At 42.2% G+C, this 16925-nt stretch overlaps 1 protein-coding gene across 1 annotated transcript in view; it reads right to left on the bottom strand.

The window, feature by feature from the left end:
* Positions 1-1621: 1621 nt before the first annotated feature.
* The window catches only part of APBB1IP (amyloid beta precursor protein binding family B member 1 interacting protein), a 110592-nt gene continuing 95288 nt past the window's right edge, over positions 1622-16925 (bottom strand). Inside the window, exons 11-14 of the mRNA XM_032396685.1 lie at positions 14315-14413; positions 13608-13731; positions 5688-5791; positions 1622-3190 (exon numbers count right to left, since the gene is read on the bottom strand). Coding sequence (XP_032252576.1) covers positions 2681-3190; positions 5688-5791; positions 13608-13731; positions 14315-14413 — 837 coding nt within the window. The 3' untranslated portion in view covers positions 1622-2680. The remainder of the gene's footprint in view (positions 3191-5687; positions 5792-13607; positions 13732-14314; positions 14414-16925) is intronic.

Genomic DNA, 16925 nt, shown 5'->3' with positions numbered 1-16925 from the left:
GGCATTCTGCTCCTCGGAATTGTGTAATTAAGTCCTACTCTGCTTAAGATTGCTCCAGGGTCTTTGTCATGTAAAGTCATGATCCTAATTAATGTAGTGGGTCGTTTCCAGGGTCCCTTCATCTTGGCGATTCTGTGGCTGTGGGATGGAGAATGTGTTTGCTTCCTGCTCTAGACATGGCTGGGAAGTGCCGTCAAGGTTTTTATACTCTGAAATCCAGGCGGCAAAGGGTTATTATTTTTTTGATGGCAGAGGCACTGAATTCTAAATTACTCTTCTCAAGTACTAATGCATCTCCTCATCTGCAAACTAGGTGGTCATTTTGAACAAAGCAAGTAAGATCCAGGTAATTCTAACGAACAACTTTTTGTCCTGAACCTCACAGGCTTGGTTCATTAACCTATGTCAGGTTGAAGCAACCTGGACAATTCTGTGTGGCCACAGACATTCTGTTCTACATTTCCTCTGTGAGCTCTCCATCTCCAAATCAGTTCCTAAGAAAATTCTGCCATTAACACCTTTCTTGTATTTTCCCAGAGATCTGCATAATAATCAGGCTTTCCCCAGGTCTCAGAAAAGTTGTGTTTTTAATGCATCTGGCATCAAAGATCATCATAAAACAAAAACAAACAGGAAAGGGTTACTGTGCATGAGGAGACATTTAATGTAAAGCATTCATCTTCTATCCTATTTTAGGAACATGCTTAGGAAAAGTGTAGAGCACTTCATTAGTTTTAATTACTAAATATTTTGGCTTTAAGATCTGAATTTGCTTTTTTGTAATGTCAATTTAGAGCTTACTTCCCCCCAAATATTAAAACATAAGATTAATCATCTTCACTTAGATGGTGTAATGTGTTTATTTGCAGAAAGCTTCGCTGTCAAATACATTTGTAAAATGCTGCATGTAATTTTCTCTGAAGATTATAATGCATATTTCCAATAAACCTGTTTAATTTGAAAAAAAGATTAATCATCTTCCTTAAGTAGAAAGTAACATATGAGTTATTATTTATTTTCTATCTGCTTTAAGAAGTTTTTGAGATGTGGAGAAAAAGTAACCCTTGTGCACTGCTGGTAGGAAGGTAAACTGGTACAGCTGCTGTGGAAGACAGTATGGAGGTTCCTCAAACAAAAACAGAAACACCGTATGATGCAGTGATACCTCTACTATTTATCCAAAGAAAACGAAGACACTAATTCTAAAAGATAGGTACACCCCTACGTTTATTGCAGCATTATTTACAATAGCCAAGATATGGAAGCAAACTAAGTGGCCACAGACAGATGAATGGATAAAGAAGAGGTGCTATATATACACAAAGTAATATTAGCCATAAAAAAGAATAAAATCTTGCCATTTGCAGCAACATGAATAGACCTAGAGGATATTATGCCAAGTGAAATAAGTCAGAGAAAGATAAATCCCGTAAGATTTCACTCATACGTGAAATCTAAAAAAAAAATCAATAAGCAAAAAAAAGCAGAGACAGACCCTTAAATACAGAGAACAAACTGATGGTTGCCAGAGGAGAGGGGGTGGGGTGGGGGAATGGGCACAGTGGGTGAAGGGGAGGGGGAGACACAGGCTTCCGGCTATGGAATGAATAAGTCACAGGAATAAAAGGCGCAACATAAGGAATATAGTCAATGATATTGTAATACCTTGTGGTAAGCATAGCCGTTACATACAGAGTTCTCGAATCACAATGTTGTACCCCTGAAACTAATGTAACATTGTGTGTTAATTATACTTCAAAAAAAAAAAAAAGATTTTGAGGTGTTTCACAATTAAAAAGAAAAAACAGAACCATGGAAATAAAGCTCAGAAAATCTAAAAGGATTCCCAGAAGTTAGTTTGAAAGAGAAGTGAGATAGGATAACAGAAACTCAAATTGGCTATTAAAATTGAGCATCAAATTTATCTGAGAGATAAATGACTGCCTTTTCCTGTCTCTAAATTTTAATTTATAGTGTACTTGTAGCAGTGTAATAACAGAGAATCCCCAAACTCTACATATCTCTTTTCTTCATTACTATGTTATTTGACCTTTGGAAAACCAAAACCAAAACAGTGTATGTCCAGGACCCCCATCAATCAAGCCATGAGTCTCAAAGAAACTGAATTCACTTTGCCTCTCCTGTTTTTTCCTTTTTTCTCTTTCGATTTCTCAGAAAATTCTGAAGGTCATGGGGGTGGAGATGGAAAATATCTCCAAGATCAACAATACTTTAGAAGGCCCACGACTTTTGAAAGCTATTTTAAAAGGTCAAGTATATTATAACATGGCGTCGATATCACAATAGATTTATATACACTGATTATTTTTAGAAGTATCATCTCCAAGAAAAAAAAATGTAACTTTTATTAATTTGATGCTTCTGAACATAATAAAATACAGGAACATAAAAAACATTTTAGTTAACTTGGAAGGGAAGATGCATTCACGGAAGTGGAAACAGTTAAGATATGTACATTTAGTAGAGACTCTAACTTCTGTGTTAGGTTAATGGTTATGAATGTATTTGAGCTACAGTGAGACATTTTACATCATTTCTCGTCTGAATGGGTCAATATTTTATCGAAAATGAACAAGATGTCACGGAAATAAAGTAGTAAAAATGCACTTGAGGTGAGAAGTGATTATGCCCATCACAAGAAGATACTGATCCGTTTCCCTTAGGATATGTTGCCTCTTTTCTTTTGCAAAGCTTTCATTAGATCGGACATGAAATCTTGCTCTCCGCTGCCTCCCCCGCCGGGCGGTGCTGGGTTCTCTTTCCTCTTTGGGGGGACTGGAGGTCTTTTGACGCCAACGGCGGGCGGCTTCGCGGCTTCGGGGGCAGGTGCAGGTGGGGGCGGGGGAGGGGGCGGCAACTGAGAGCCCGCATCCCCTGCGAACGACGGCGGTGGGGGAGGCACGAAGTCCGGGGGCGCGTCGTTGAAATCGGGGGGCGGCGGAGGAAGCTGGTCGTCCTCCAGGGGCGGCGGGGGCGGCGGGGGCGGCAGAGAGTCGTCGGGCGGGGCCGGGAAGCCGCCGCCCGGGCCCTTGGCCCTGGGGGCTGTCTTCGGGCTGCTGCAGACGTCTGAAGACCGCCGCAAGGGAGGGGGCGGTGGCAGGCTGGACTTGGGAAGCTGGTGCGCCTTCGGCGCTCCTGGCTCGTGGTTACGAAGGGCTGGCTTCTTGTCCTTCAACAGAGCAAGCACAGCGTGACATTTCCATTGGACGGTGAGGTCTGCCTCCCGAGGGGCGGGGGAGCCTCCATTCCTCAGGCCCTGAGACTACAGGTGGTTCACGAGCTAGTTCCTCTTTGCGTTAGGAGAATGACTCCAAATAGCCCTTAACAGTCTTACCGATGATAACATTATTTAACGCTAATCTACCATGTCTTCTTCAGTAAGTGGAACACGAAGTGTTTATTATGTTTAGATTATAGATTTATCTCTTCCCAACCACCACATCATCGAAGGAGCTTTAGTGATACAGAGCTGAGCTAGTTATGGGGTTACTTCTGTCTTTACCTACCCTAAGCTCAGCCTAAGGAAACTCAAAATGGAAGCAAAATGGCTCTCCTGGAATTCCCACTCAAGCCTTGGTTCCCAAGACAAGCCCCTCTCCCCCCGCCCCCGTCCCCGCCCGGGGGTCCTCAGCATATGCAGCCATAACATTTTTCTTGGTCTGAGTTGAGCTGGTTGTGAAGCTCAGTTATCAGGAGCAGGTGTCTGTAAAATTATTTTGCTTCTGTATCATACCTCCAGTGGCCGAGAGGTGATTAAGAAGCTTCCCCAAACCTTCCCCAAAACTCCTGGCTTAGACGTCCTCCTTTGATTAGTACAAGGAAGATGGAAGGGAAAAATAAAACAGAGAGAGTTCTCTCTAGGCTACCGGTAAGCTTTGTACAAATCTGGGCACAAAGAATAACTCTCCTAGCAAAGAACTGTTCTGCCTTCTCTTGCATCAGTGATTGCTGGCATGCCAAGAACAAAGATGCCTTTCCCCAGGACTGTGGGCTACCAGGGAGAAGCCAATTACAGGCTTTTCTCCGTCTGGCATGACAACTTCAAGGGAGGCGGTGGGTGGACCGAGAATCCACACACCTGGTCCACAGTCTTAGATTTACCTTTTCTTAACTGTGTGAAAGTCGGCTGGCCAATCAGGGATAAAATGAGCATCATAGGCTTTGTTATTATCTAGGCCTCAAGGTTATGATGATACCAAGTGAGCTAAATGTGTGGCTCGGTTCTGTGGAGTAAAATCATGCTGCCCATGCTACTCCTGGAGGAAACCAGAACATCAGACTTGGCCAAAGGCTAAAGAGGCACAGTCCCCCTTCTGTCAACAGTGGAATAGATGATAATAGTAACTTAACATTTATATAATGCAACTTCCCCAGGAATTTCAGGCAGCTTAGCTGAATCCCTCTGTTTTCGTGATAATTATCAGGCTTTCATTTTTTTTCTTTGGCTTAACTACCTCTTACCACTGACGATTAAATTTAGAAGTTATGTGGTTTTTTTTTTTTTTTCTACAAAGTGCCTTATGATTGAGTTTCTATTTTATTTGGTTTATTTGCTTGGCATGATAAGCTAGTTGACTAGTGATGTACACTTAAAAACAATTCTGAACAGGCAGTTTGGGAACTGATGTTCACACAAAGCAAAGTGGTTTCTATTCTGGGATCCTTTTGTTGCTTTCAGCATTTTCAAGTGTTTCTCTTCAGTTGGCTTTACAGGAACCATAGAAATAATAAGAGCTGAAGGTGAGGTGCCTGATGTCGGACTTGAGAAGCTCATAAGAATATTAGAGAAACACAACTTTTAATGGTCTACAATGGTTTTCAGAAATTATAACAATTTCAATAAATACAAGATTTAATTGCTCCCACCACTGGCTGATGGACAAAATGAGAGGGGGAGAATGAAGTGAAAAATAATGGAAGGTACAATTATTCAAGGCTGTTTGAATCACACGTGGAAAATATTCAACAGAATCGTCAGTTGAAATGTTACCAGTTAGACTAGTAACTAGATTATAACTTTCAGCTACAATTTTCAGATTAAATAAATCTTCACTAATCTCTACTGAAAAAAAAGTTATAGAGAATGTTATATCAATTTGGCTATTATTTTAAAATGTGTTTTCTTTTCCATCACCCTGAGGATGTATGTTGAACATTAACAGAAAAATATAAAATGCACATTTCCTAATAGAACCCTTTTAGTAGTCTTCTAATCTAGTTTTGGGGCTTAGTTAGCATTTAATATAGGGCTTCTGACTAACTGTTCTAATTTATTCAGAAAAAGATAAGTAAAAATCCCAAGGGCTTAAAACTCAGGGTCCACTTTCAGAGTGCTAAAACCACTTGCCCTTCAGCAAGAAAATCCCTTCAGCCAAAATCAATGTAGCTAAATTAAAAATATTTACCAAGCATCAGCATTAAAAAAAAAATTCTTCCATTTTCCTGGAGCAATGTGATAACAGTTGGCTTTAACTTTCCATTCTAGCCTGTATAACTTTAAGATTAACAAAAAGGCAACTATCTAAATGAAATTATAGTGACTTCTTAGTTGTTGGAACTAGATCTTCTCTTTTTAGGAGAGCAGTTATTGGACACTGCTAATGGTTTAGAATATGGGCTTACTGGAGACAGGCTGAGAATGTCAGTTACTTACTCTCTGGCCTTACCTTAGTTGTTTCTGCATGCCTCTGGGCTTCTTCGAGAACAGCGCTAACAGAATGTGCAGCCTGGGGAATCTGACCATTGGCCTGGGTGCTTCCTATTTTAAGTCCTGAGAACGGGGAAGAAAGACAAGAAGAGTGGGTAAGGCATATTCAACATTCTTGCAAGTTCATCTAAAAACATAAAGCAGTTTATATATTTCCAAAGCAAAAGACAAGGAGTCATAGGTACACAGGCCTTAACAGAAAATCTAAGGTTCTATGGCAATATTTCATGAGATTCAGCAAAGGTTCAGGAAAGTGAATGCTTTATATAGGCTACAACATCTGAATTAACTAGGGGCCTAGAGAATAGCATGTTCTGTTTTCAAAAGCCTTTAAAGAAAAAAAATTATTTATTCATTTATTTTTAGAGAGGGAGAGTGGGGGCCGAGAGAGAATCTTAAGCAGGCTCCACACCCAGCATGGAGCCCTACACGGGGCTGGATCTCAACAACCCTGAGATCATGACCTGAGCCAAAATCAAAAGTCTGACACTTAACTGACTGAGCCAGCCAGGTGCCCCTCAAAAGCCTTTTGATAACTGGAGAATAAACTTTGACAAACTGTTTAAAAAATTCCTGTTGTTGAAGATTTTTCTGAAATGTATGTTTCTAGTTTCATACTATGCCGTGTACAGGAACAACTTTTGAGCATTATTCTCAACAAAATGTACTATGGGCACAAAAATAGTAGACAGAGGGGACTGAGCAAAATGTGCAGACTCCTGAGATAACCTGGAATGGATTTGCTTCCAGAAAGTTCTGATAAGCCCTTATTTTATTTTCCTGCCTTTTAATTTACCCTTTGTCACGAAAGTGAGACTAACTGAGGTTTCACAGTTTTGAGGGAATCTGACAGATTTCTTCAGATGTCTGTGGATCTCTCCAGTTCCTTAGAGAACAGCCTGGAAAGGCTGGCCATTTCTCCACACATGAAAGCCATTTCTCCAATGCCCCCAGCCAATGATGACAAGAGGTCTTCTCACTGAGTGAACTCAGAGATTGCTTTAGCTACGCTCAGTGCCAGCTATTCTGTCAAATGCTTGTGAAATTACCGTTTGCTTGCTTCTTCAAATATTTTTCCAATAGTTTGAGAAACCCATTCATCTACATAACAACTCAAAGAAGGCTGTTAAGAACTTCAGATTGGGAAGAAGCGAGTGTTTGATGGAATGGGATGTTAACAGGGCCTCAAAGTATCTCTCTACAAATTATGAAATACCAGATGAAAAATCTGTACAGGAGAGAAATCGGACAACACATTAGCCAAGTGATCAAAAGGAACGTTTCTGATGAGGGGCAAACAGACGTCGTATGCCTCCGATCGTGATACCCTGAGAAGGACATGTAGCCCTCACGCAGGATTCCCGCCTGAAATGCACTATCTGAAATGAACCATAAGGAAACATCAGACACATCCAAATTGAGGGGTGTTCTATAAAATAAATGGCCCTTATTCTTAAAAAGCTGTTAATGTCCTGACAGAGAAAGGCTGGGGGAATGTTCCAGATGAAGGGGAACTAAGGAGACATGGTAAGTAAATGCCATACACGAGCCTGGGTGGAGTCTGAGCCAGGAAAACACGCTGCTATCGAGGGCACTGCTGAGACGGCTGGCAATACCTGAACACAGGCTGTGGCTTAGATAATATTAATATGAAATTCCCTAGATCTGATAATTGTACTACAGTTAGTAAGAGAATAGCCTTGATTTTAGGAACCACAAAGGGAAGACTGGAGGGGAAAGGGGTATGAGGTAGTCTGTCTACTCTCAAGTGGTTTGGAAAAAACATGTCTGTGGATAACATATGGAGAAGCGGGAGTCGGGAGATAGAAATGATAAGGCAAATATCTCAAATTTTCAAATATCTCAAAATAAGACAAATACTCAATATTGGTGATCTGGGGAACGGGTTCTTTGTACTATTCCTGCAACTTTTCTGCGTGTTTGAAAGGACTTCAGAATAAAAAAAGATATTTGTGTCCATTTATGCAGTTGAAATATTAGAACAGGCTAGAACCACGTTCTCTACTACCAGTTTTTCGTTATAAAATCCATGTTCCTATTCAGCAAGGACAGCCACCTCGTTGTTCTGAGCAGACCTTCGCTTGCCCTCCTCAGCACGCCCAAGCAGTGTTGTCCGCACGCACATGACATGCCCCGTAAATGTGCATTTCTCTAGCTCTAGGCTCATTAAATGTCTCTAATTAGCCAAAGCTTTGTTCTGGAGGTCAGGAAGCAATATGTCTAAACATCTTAAAGCCTTAGGATGTTTATACTTAAGACTTTCTTATACATATTCAAATCCTTTCTTTATATATAAACACCTTTGTACAAAGTGAACAGAAACTGAAGCTGAATCCTGAAGAGCATTGGGGGAAATTCCTTTAAAGGGCACTAATGTATTTTCTTTTTGCTTCTTTTGCCCAAACACATACACGGGCTGATTTCTCACCAACACATTGTGTGTTTTTATGTTAACTAGGATGTCCTGGTCTTTAATCTGTCTGTGAGAACAAACGAATAATAATAATATCCCAAATGCTCTAAGCTGCTGTCTTCCCATGTACCAGGAAATCCAATCTTTTCTATGGGCTCTCTGTTCCATCCTGGGACAACCCATGGGTACCCACATAACCCATATATTCTGTAGGTGTCACTGACTTGGGATCTAGGTTGTCTGGGTTCACTGTATTAACAGTCCTTGCCGTCAAGTAGCAATATAGTCTTTCCCACTGTTTCTTTAGGAGTTCTTAGAGGAATTAAGGGTTGGAAGTTGATTAAACAAATACGAGCCCCAAATGCTTTACAGGACTCAAGTGCATTCTGAAAATCGGACCAAACGCCATGTCCCTCATTCTTAACTCACGTGGTTTGTGAAAGGCCAATCCTCCCACTTGACCTGGCACGTCAGAGGGCAGCAACCTCATGGGCACAGTGAGATCGATAGGAATGGGCACGAAACAGCCCTCCCAGAGATGGGGCTCTGTTTTTCAGAGATGGGGCATTCTATTTATACTAATATTTACAGCTGTGTGAAAAATGTAAGCCCAGAGAATCACTGGCAGTCCTTGCCACCTTATGGAGACAGTGCCTAAGAAAGAAACCGTATCTTGATGACATCACTTACACTCCTGGATCCTGCTGTGCCTGAAAGCAGCATACCCCTGGACCTCCTATTTTGGTGCATTAATAAATCTCTCCCCCTCATTCTTTGTTGCTTAAACCAGACTGAGTTGGATTTGTCAATTACCATGTGAAGAGTCCTGACTAAAAACAGTTGCTAAAGTCAAAGTGATTTAATAAGTGCCAAAAAAAAAAAAAAAAAAAACAAACCCCTCTATGGCTGTTCTCTAATATGAAAAAGAAAAAAGCTGTCATTTATCAAGAATAAATCACTTGTTAAGCACTTTGGATACAGAACAATGGCTCTCCATGTTTTTTTTCAGTTGGGAAATCATAGCAGAAACACCTCATGATTTCCTTCAGTGTCTAGAGGAGAAAACAGTTCTAAACTAATCAAACAGATTATTAATTATGCCTGGCTAATAAAGGATAATTCACTGTAGACCTGAGGATAGGAAGGAATTAGCCACATGAAAGAAAAAATATCACAGAGGGAACAGCATCCGAAGTCCCTAAGAAACGATGGTGTTTGGGGCTTTGAAGAACTAGGAAAAACAAGTGGCCCATGAGCCAGGAACAGGAAAACACAGGTGGGGAAAGAAGCAGCACAGCTGGGCGAGGCTCTTAATATGCAGGCTTGGTTGGCCTTGCTAAGGATTTGGGACTTTATCTAGATAAAGGGCAGTGGGAAGCTTCTGAAATGCTACCGGCAGGGGAGAAATCACATTTACATTTAGAAAGGTGACTCAGGGAGGGAGAGAAGTCTGCAAATGTAGGGAGTTGAGCTGGTACACCACTACCACTGGAGGCCAAGTGAAAGATCATGGCAGCTTAGGTTTGATGGGAATGGAGATGAACAGACCTGGACAGATTTGACCGATATTTAGAAGGTAGAATCAACAGGATTTGGGGGTGACTGGATTTGGGCATGAGTGAGCTTTTCTTGCATGTGTCCTGCATAAGCAACTGGGCAGATGATTATTATTTACAGAAACTCGAGAACAACAATGGAAGAGCAGGTCTGGAGGGTAATATGATGAGTCAGTTTTACAGATGTTGAGTCTGATGTATCCAAGTGGAGCCACTGAGCAGACAGTTGGATACATGGTTTTGGAGGTCAACAGAGAAGTCTGGGTTGGATTTATATATTTGTGGGTGGTCAGCACAAAGATGGTGCCAGGAGTGGATTTAGACCACTAGAGAGACAATGTAACAAGAGAACAGGGTTAGGATGGACTGAGTTGTGGATAATTTAAGGTAGAAGAAGAGTTAGTAGAGGAGGTTAGAAAAGAGTGGTGGGGGAAGTTGGGGGTGAGGTGGAAGATTTGGAGTGTGTGCTATCTGGAAAGCCAATAGAGGAGACTGTTTCAGGGAGGAGAGGTCAATCTTGTTGATGCTGCTGAAAGGTCAGATAAGTTTATAATACTTGCATTTAGCAGCATAGAGGCCACTGGTGGGATTAGCAAGAGCCTTCTCCATGGGGTATTAGAAGCAGAAGCTTGCCTGAAATGGGTCGAAGAGTGAGTGAGGGTAGAAAAGTGGAGGCAGCATATGTGGTCCACCCTTTAGAATAGTTTGGTGGTGGCGGGGGTGGGGGGCAGTAGCTGGAGGGAGATGTGGAGTCATAGGAGGGTTTTAAAACTTACTTGCTTGAAGAAGGGAGCAGTGTTGATGAGAAGGACCCAGTAGAGCAGAAGAGAAAGTAGAAGAGGATGGTATAATAAAGCATCTGTCTAATCTTTGTCCTGAGTTCCTGGCACAGAACTTCTAAAACCCTTGGTATTTCCAAAGTGATTGGAATGTCTCTGCTATTCAATGAACCCCTAGGATCACATCTGAGTTTATGCTAACAAGATGGCTTGGGATGCGGGTTGGCTATCAGAAACACTAACAGGTGATTAGAGGGTTGGGGGCTTTGAGCTAACCCAACATCTGGGGAGGGCACTGAAATCAATCATGTGGTCGATGAGAGGACAAAGAAGCTCTGCAGCCAGGACCCTCCGAGACCTTGCCCCGTGTGTGTCTCTTTATTTGGCTGGTCCTGATATGTATCCTTTATAATAACATTATAATAATAAGGATAGCACTTTCCTGAGTTCTGTGAGTCATTCTAGTGAACTGTTGAAGCTGAAGGGGTAGTGGGAACCCCTAAAATTGTAACCAGTAGGTCAGAAGTGTGGCTGGCATTGGAAGAAAGGCAGCCTTGTTGAGGATGTTGCCCTTGGCCTGTGGGGTCTGAGCGAATTCCAGTGGTGGGCATCAGAGTGATACTGCAGAGGATCAGCCCGTGTTGGAATAGGGGACCAGAGCACGCATGGAAGGACTGGCTCTTGTTAGGAAGTAACATAATGGACGCAGGCTAGGACGGGTACAGATGCAGGGAAGTTGTTGGGTTTTGTGGTGGGAAGTCAAAGGAGTTCCCATTTGATGGTTCCATTTTCTCTGCTGAGAGTGAAGGATTTGGGGGTTGGAAGTCTGAGGAGAGTGAAGAACATGTGAGACAATGAGAGAAACTAGGAATTACATTGACAGGAACAGGTTTTCTCAACATTATTGGCATCTGGGACTAGAAAATTTTTTGTTGTGTGGGGGGCTGTCCTATGCATTTTAGGACAGGCAGCATCTTTAGCCTCTACCCATTAGATATCATAAGCATTTCCCCCAAGGTGTGATAACCAAAATTGTTTCTAAACATTGCCAAATCTTCCCTAGGTGGCAAGGTCACCCTCAGCTGAGAACCGCTAGTCTAGAGAACTGTAGTAAGATCAACAGGCAGTATTAAGGGCCCAGTTGTGGGTGATGTCCAGAGCTCTGTGGTGGAATCACTTGCTTGGTCTTTTTGGTGAGCAGCCCCCATCCTAAAGCTACCAGGGGGTCCACCATGAGTCATCTCATTAGCCTAAGAAAGACATGATGGCTCAGGAAATTCCTTGGGCTCTTGAAGCTTTGTCAGGAATTGAGGCCAAAGACCAGATATATTTCTTTTTTAAAAAATTTTTTAAATTTAATTTTATTATGTTATGTTAATCACCATACATTACATCATTAGTTTTTGATGTAGTGTTTCAGTTTCTTACTGAACCACAGAGATAGTCTGTGATCTGAATGATCTGAATAAATACAGCTGATGCCCAAGATGATCCCCTGAGCACCTGATTGGATATGGCTCTTCCTGGCTGCTGACCACAAAACCCAACTTGCTGACGGATACCTCACTCAGCCAGAACCAGGCTAAGAAACCTGTCTGGGTGACAGGATGATATACAATACACTAGCTGCTTCATTCTGGGAAATGGCTGACATGCCAATGCTTGTGAAAATTAACTAGAACAATTAGTTGGTAAGAGACAGAGCTATTTGCTAAAGTCAGTGATCCCAATTTCAGAGAAAAATGTTCGGAAGAAAAAATTCTTTGGCTGTCTGGAAAGCAAAGGCATCTTAGCGTTCCCTCGAATCAAAGGACTTACAGCCTTATGGGCTCACCCTCAGTGAGTAAGACCTAAGGCCACAGGATCTGCCTCAGAAATAGCCCAGGAGCCTTTATTGGAATAGAGGCTGGTGCTCCTGGGAGAGATGCTCCAGATGGGCTCAGGGTGCCTCATCCCAAAGAGTGACCCCATCTTGGGAAGGGGAAACTTGACAGCCAAGAACTACAAGTGGTGTTTCACTCCCAAGATGAAGACTGATAGAATTAGGAAACCCAACTCCCAACCAACCCCAGCAACCCTTTATTTAGTAACTCAATAAATATTTACTATATGCCAGGCTTGTAAACTCTGGGAACATAATGTGCAACCTGGTGAAATGGTCTTTTGTCCTTTGGAGACTTAGAGTCCAGTGGAGAAAACAGGCACCAGACACGTTCATGGATACATAAAATAATTACAAATCATGGTAAGTGCTCTGCAGAAAACAGTTTTATTCAGCATAAACACTTCCAGAAACTCACTCTACACAGAGCAGCCAATCTGGACACATCCAGTGAAAATATCTTTAGGTGTTGGGTCAAATCTGCCGTATTGCACCTTCTACACTTTCAAGCTGCTTTTACCCTTTGAGCAGCAAAGAATACATACACTGGCTTTGATATGACCATTCTCTAGCACTGAAGGACAATGACCAGAACTTTCCTGCTGTAAATGGTTCCAGTTCTTTCAACCATTATTTATCATAAAGACAAGGTGTTTGAATTACAGCTCAGCCACGGAGAAGACACTAGACACTTATACCAGCTTCAGAATATCTTCAACTGTGGAGTGCGGGTAATGATCTATACTTTGCAGGGTTGGTGTAAGAACCAGAAATAGTCTATGTAAAATGATGCCTTGCACACACTTCATCTCTCAAGATTCTGTCCTCCTCAAAACACAAACAAGAAGCTGTTATGTTACCATAGAATGTGATGTCCAGGATTGGGTACAAGGCTCTGGCCATGATACCATGAGGCAAAACTTTGGGGATTGATCTCGTCCTTTTCGTGGGCTGTCTGCTGCGTGCTAACGGAGCTTTGGACAAATATCACCTTTCTATTCTGATGAGACACAGTATTCTTCTAGTTCACCCTACACTGGTGGTCCCCATCTCATCCACAAGCATATCATGAGAAAAGTGGTTGAAGCTTTGCTAAGAATCACTTACAAAGAAATAGATACAGGTGGGTGTAGAGATCTTGAGCCAACATTTATAAAATGTGTTGGCTATGTTTGAACATGAGCTCTAAGCTTTGAGCAAGTGTCAGGATTTCTTCTTTGCACGGTACCTGTAGCCGGTGGGGCTGGCGGAGCTGGTGGTCCCGCGCTCACAGTGCCCAGGTTTGTCCACCGGGAGGCGAGCCCGGCCCTCGCCATAGCCCGCTGATAGTTATCGTAGAGAGTCTTTCCATACTGGGGAGAGAACACAAAAGAAGTAAGAAAGAAATCCATTTATCCCAAATCCTGCACCCAATTGCAATACGTATATATTGAAGGAAAAAAGTACTTTATAGCTACTCTTTTTACTTCTTTCCTGAGTTTTTTTAGTGTATTTCAATAAAAAAAATCCATAGATTATTTTCATGTGTTAAGTGATTTTCCAGATTAGCACAGTCAGTTAATACTTTTACCCAGATGTTAGAGGAGGGCTTTCGCCACCCACTTCTGATCACCGTAGGTCTTCATGTAAATCTACCACAGGTTATGTGTTGTGTTTCTCAATTACATACTACATATGCAAAGCTCTCCACAAGTAAATAAAGATCTGAGAAGTCTCATGGGAGAGTAAACCCTTGATTCTCAGGTCATTGGAGAGGTCTGTGTTTCCATCACTCTCACCTATTAAAAAAACCCCGTGGGCAAGAAAGTTAAGATGGCATCAGTAGCGCTGACCCACTAAGGATGGGTCAGCCATTTCCAAGTAGCACAGAGACTGCACCCAGGTCAGGACGCTGGTATACAACTCAAGACAGGGTGAATCCACATGCTCTCTCACCTTGGCAATCCTTATTCCCATGACCCACTGGTTTAGGGTTCTCGCGTCGTCACAGCAGAGATATTTGATATACTGGGACTCCTTTTGAATTTGGGGATGCTAGAAAAAAGTAATTTCAAAGACCATTTATAAACTATTTATTAGCATCGTTTGAATTTTTTTAAAAAAACTTAACAATGTATGTGATTTCCTGAGATGGTGGAAAATTGCTGGTAGCAATTTTAGGATTAGGACTAGGGGTACCTTTTATTTTTTAATTTTTATTTTATTTTTTATTTTATTATTTTTTAAAGATTTTATTTATTTATTTTGAGAGAGAGTGAGAGAGATGAGGGGCAGAGAGAGAGGGAGAGAGACTCTCAAGCAGACTCCCTGTTTCCCCGATGAGCGCGTAGCCCAACGCGGGGCTTGACCTCATAAGGAACAGGGGTACTTTTTTTTTTTTTTTTTTTTAGGGGTACTTTTAAATGGACTAAATTTTGAAAGGATTTAAGAAACCTGTGACATGATTTATCATAAGCATTTCTTACTATATTATCAATAATAATTTTCTCTTCTGCTTTTTTAGCTTTTGAAAGCCTTCGCATACACCATGTCTCCTTTCCCACAAGAAATCCGAATTGTCTCTCCATTTATCAGATAAGGGACCTCACCTGATGTAATTCTTATGTCACAGAATTAATGCTCTGTGACTCCCAGTCAGACCCCGGGGTATTTCTGTTACCAGGAATTCAGGATTTCACCCATTCTTAATTGCCTTCTCCTACCCAAACTGGCCATTTTGGCCTCTGGAGGGATGGCCCAGAGAAGGAATATTCTGTTTATTCTCAATTGGCAATGGCTTGAGGTGCTGCACTAGGATCCGGGCCTTCCAGGAGCTCACAGTCAGAGAAAGCAGTGATACTGGCAGGAATGAAGAGGAGAGAGAGAGACACTGGTCCCTGGTCATCAGATCACCCTGGGCCCCTCTTTTTTAATCCTCATTGCCCTTGTAATTTCTGTTGTGTGTGGCTGTCTCTGATAGACTGTGTGCTCCATTACGGTGGGGACCATGTCTGCCATTCACTGCTGAAGACCCCCAGTGCTTAGCACATGCCTGGTGCATGATCAATATTCTGGTCCAGAGGTGGAAATACTTGTTGAAGGAAATAAATAAGAGCAAGCTTTCCTGTTCAGCCAGAAGTCCTATGGCTACAAGGTGAGGGGCAGGCAACCAAATCTAGATTCTAAGATTTGTGCCACGTGAATTTTCACGGGTCGTTGTCATTTTTTAAAAAAGATTTATTTATTTATTTGAGAGAGAGAGGGAGAGCACGCCAAGAGCAAGTGGGGGGAGGGGCAGAGGCAGAGGGGAGACAGGCAGAGAAGCAGACTCCCCGCTGAGCACGGAGCCCCAGGTGGGGCTCCACCCCGGGATCCCAAGATCATGACCTGAGCCGAAACCAAGAGTCAGAAGCTTAACTGCTGTGCCACCCAGGCGCCCCGGGTCATTATCATTTTTAATAAGTTTCATTATATAGAAAAATAATTATAACCGTAACCATTGTGTGTGCACGTGGGTGTTTGTGTAAGACCAACTCTTCTGCCTCCACCTCTCAGAGGAGCTTGCTAATCCTGCTAGCATGGGAACAGAGCGGTGGTGAAATGGAACGCCAAGCGAGTGGGGAGCTGTGTTCCGGGGCAGGAAAGGAGCGGAGCTGTCAGTTCCTCTCTTAGGGTATCGCACAGACCTTCACTTTTGCTTTTGGCTTCAGCACTGACCATCAAGGAAATGGCTATTTTCAAAGTTGATCTAAGTCAAGGGCAATGTGCCTTTGAACGTCAGTTTGAATCTGAGAAGCAGCATCCGGACTAGTCTCTGTGCTGATCTTTCCCACAACTCAGTGGCATTGCTGTCATTGCCCAGAAAGGATAACAAGGATACCCGTGCAGACTTGAAGAGCTTGATGAGAGGTTAGTAAGTTTGGGTTTTACAGATGAGAAAACTGAGGCCCAGAGAAGTTACTATATATTTTACACCATGGTCCACTAGACTCTTTGAGGTCTCTTGTCCTGCTACCTAGAATTTCTGTATTTATATTAAGCTATTAGGCCAAAATTCCAAACCTTAAAGATAGCACAGAAAAAAATTAATAAATTGTAAAGAATTCTTCCTTTTAGCCTTTTGACCCAGTTGAGGAAATTCCACCTTCATACTTTTCTCTGTGAACGGACCATTCTCTTTGTTTAGGTCCTTCGGCTCTGAGAATTTGCATCCGTATCACTGGAAGAATGGTCTTTTTATTTTTTTATTTTATTATGTTATATTAGTCACCATACATCATTAGTTTTTGATGTGGTGATCCATGATCCATTGTTTTTGTATAACACCCAGTGCTCCATGCGGTACGTGCCCTCCTTAATACCCATCACCAGGCTAACCAATCCTCCCTCCCCCCTCCCCTCTAAAACCCTGTTTGTTTCTCAGAGTCCATAGTCTCTCATGGTTCATCTCTCCCTCCACTTCCCCCCCCCATTTTTCCCTTCCTTCTCCTAATGTCCTCCATGCTATTCCTTATGTTCCACAAATAAGTGAAACCATATGATAATTGACTTTCTCTGCTTGACTTAT

This window comes from Phoca vitulina, unplaced genomic scaffold (genome assembly GCF_004348235.1).
Source record: "Phoca vitulina isolate PV1807 unplaced genomic scaffold, GSC_HSeal_1.0 scaffold93, whole genome shotgun sequence".
NCBI lineage: Eukaryota > Metazoa > Chordata > Mammalia > Carnivora > Phocidae > Phoca > Phoca vitulina.
Note: the sequence above shows the minus strand (reverse complement) of the source record. Positions and strands in the feature narration are given on the sequence as shown.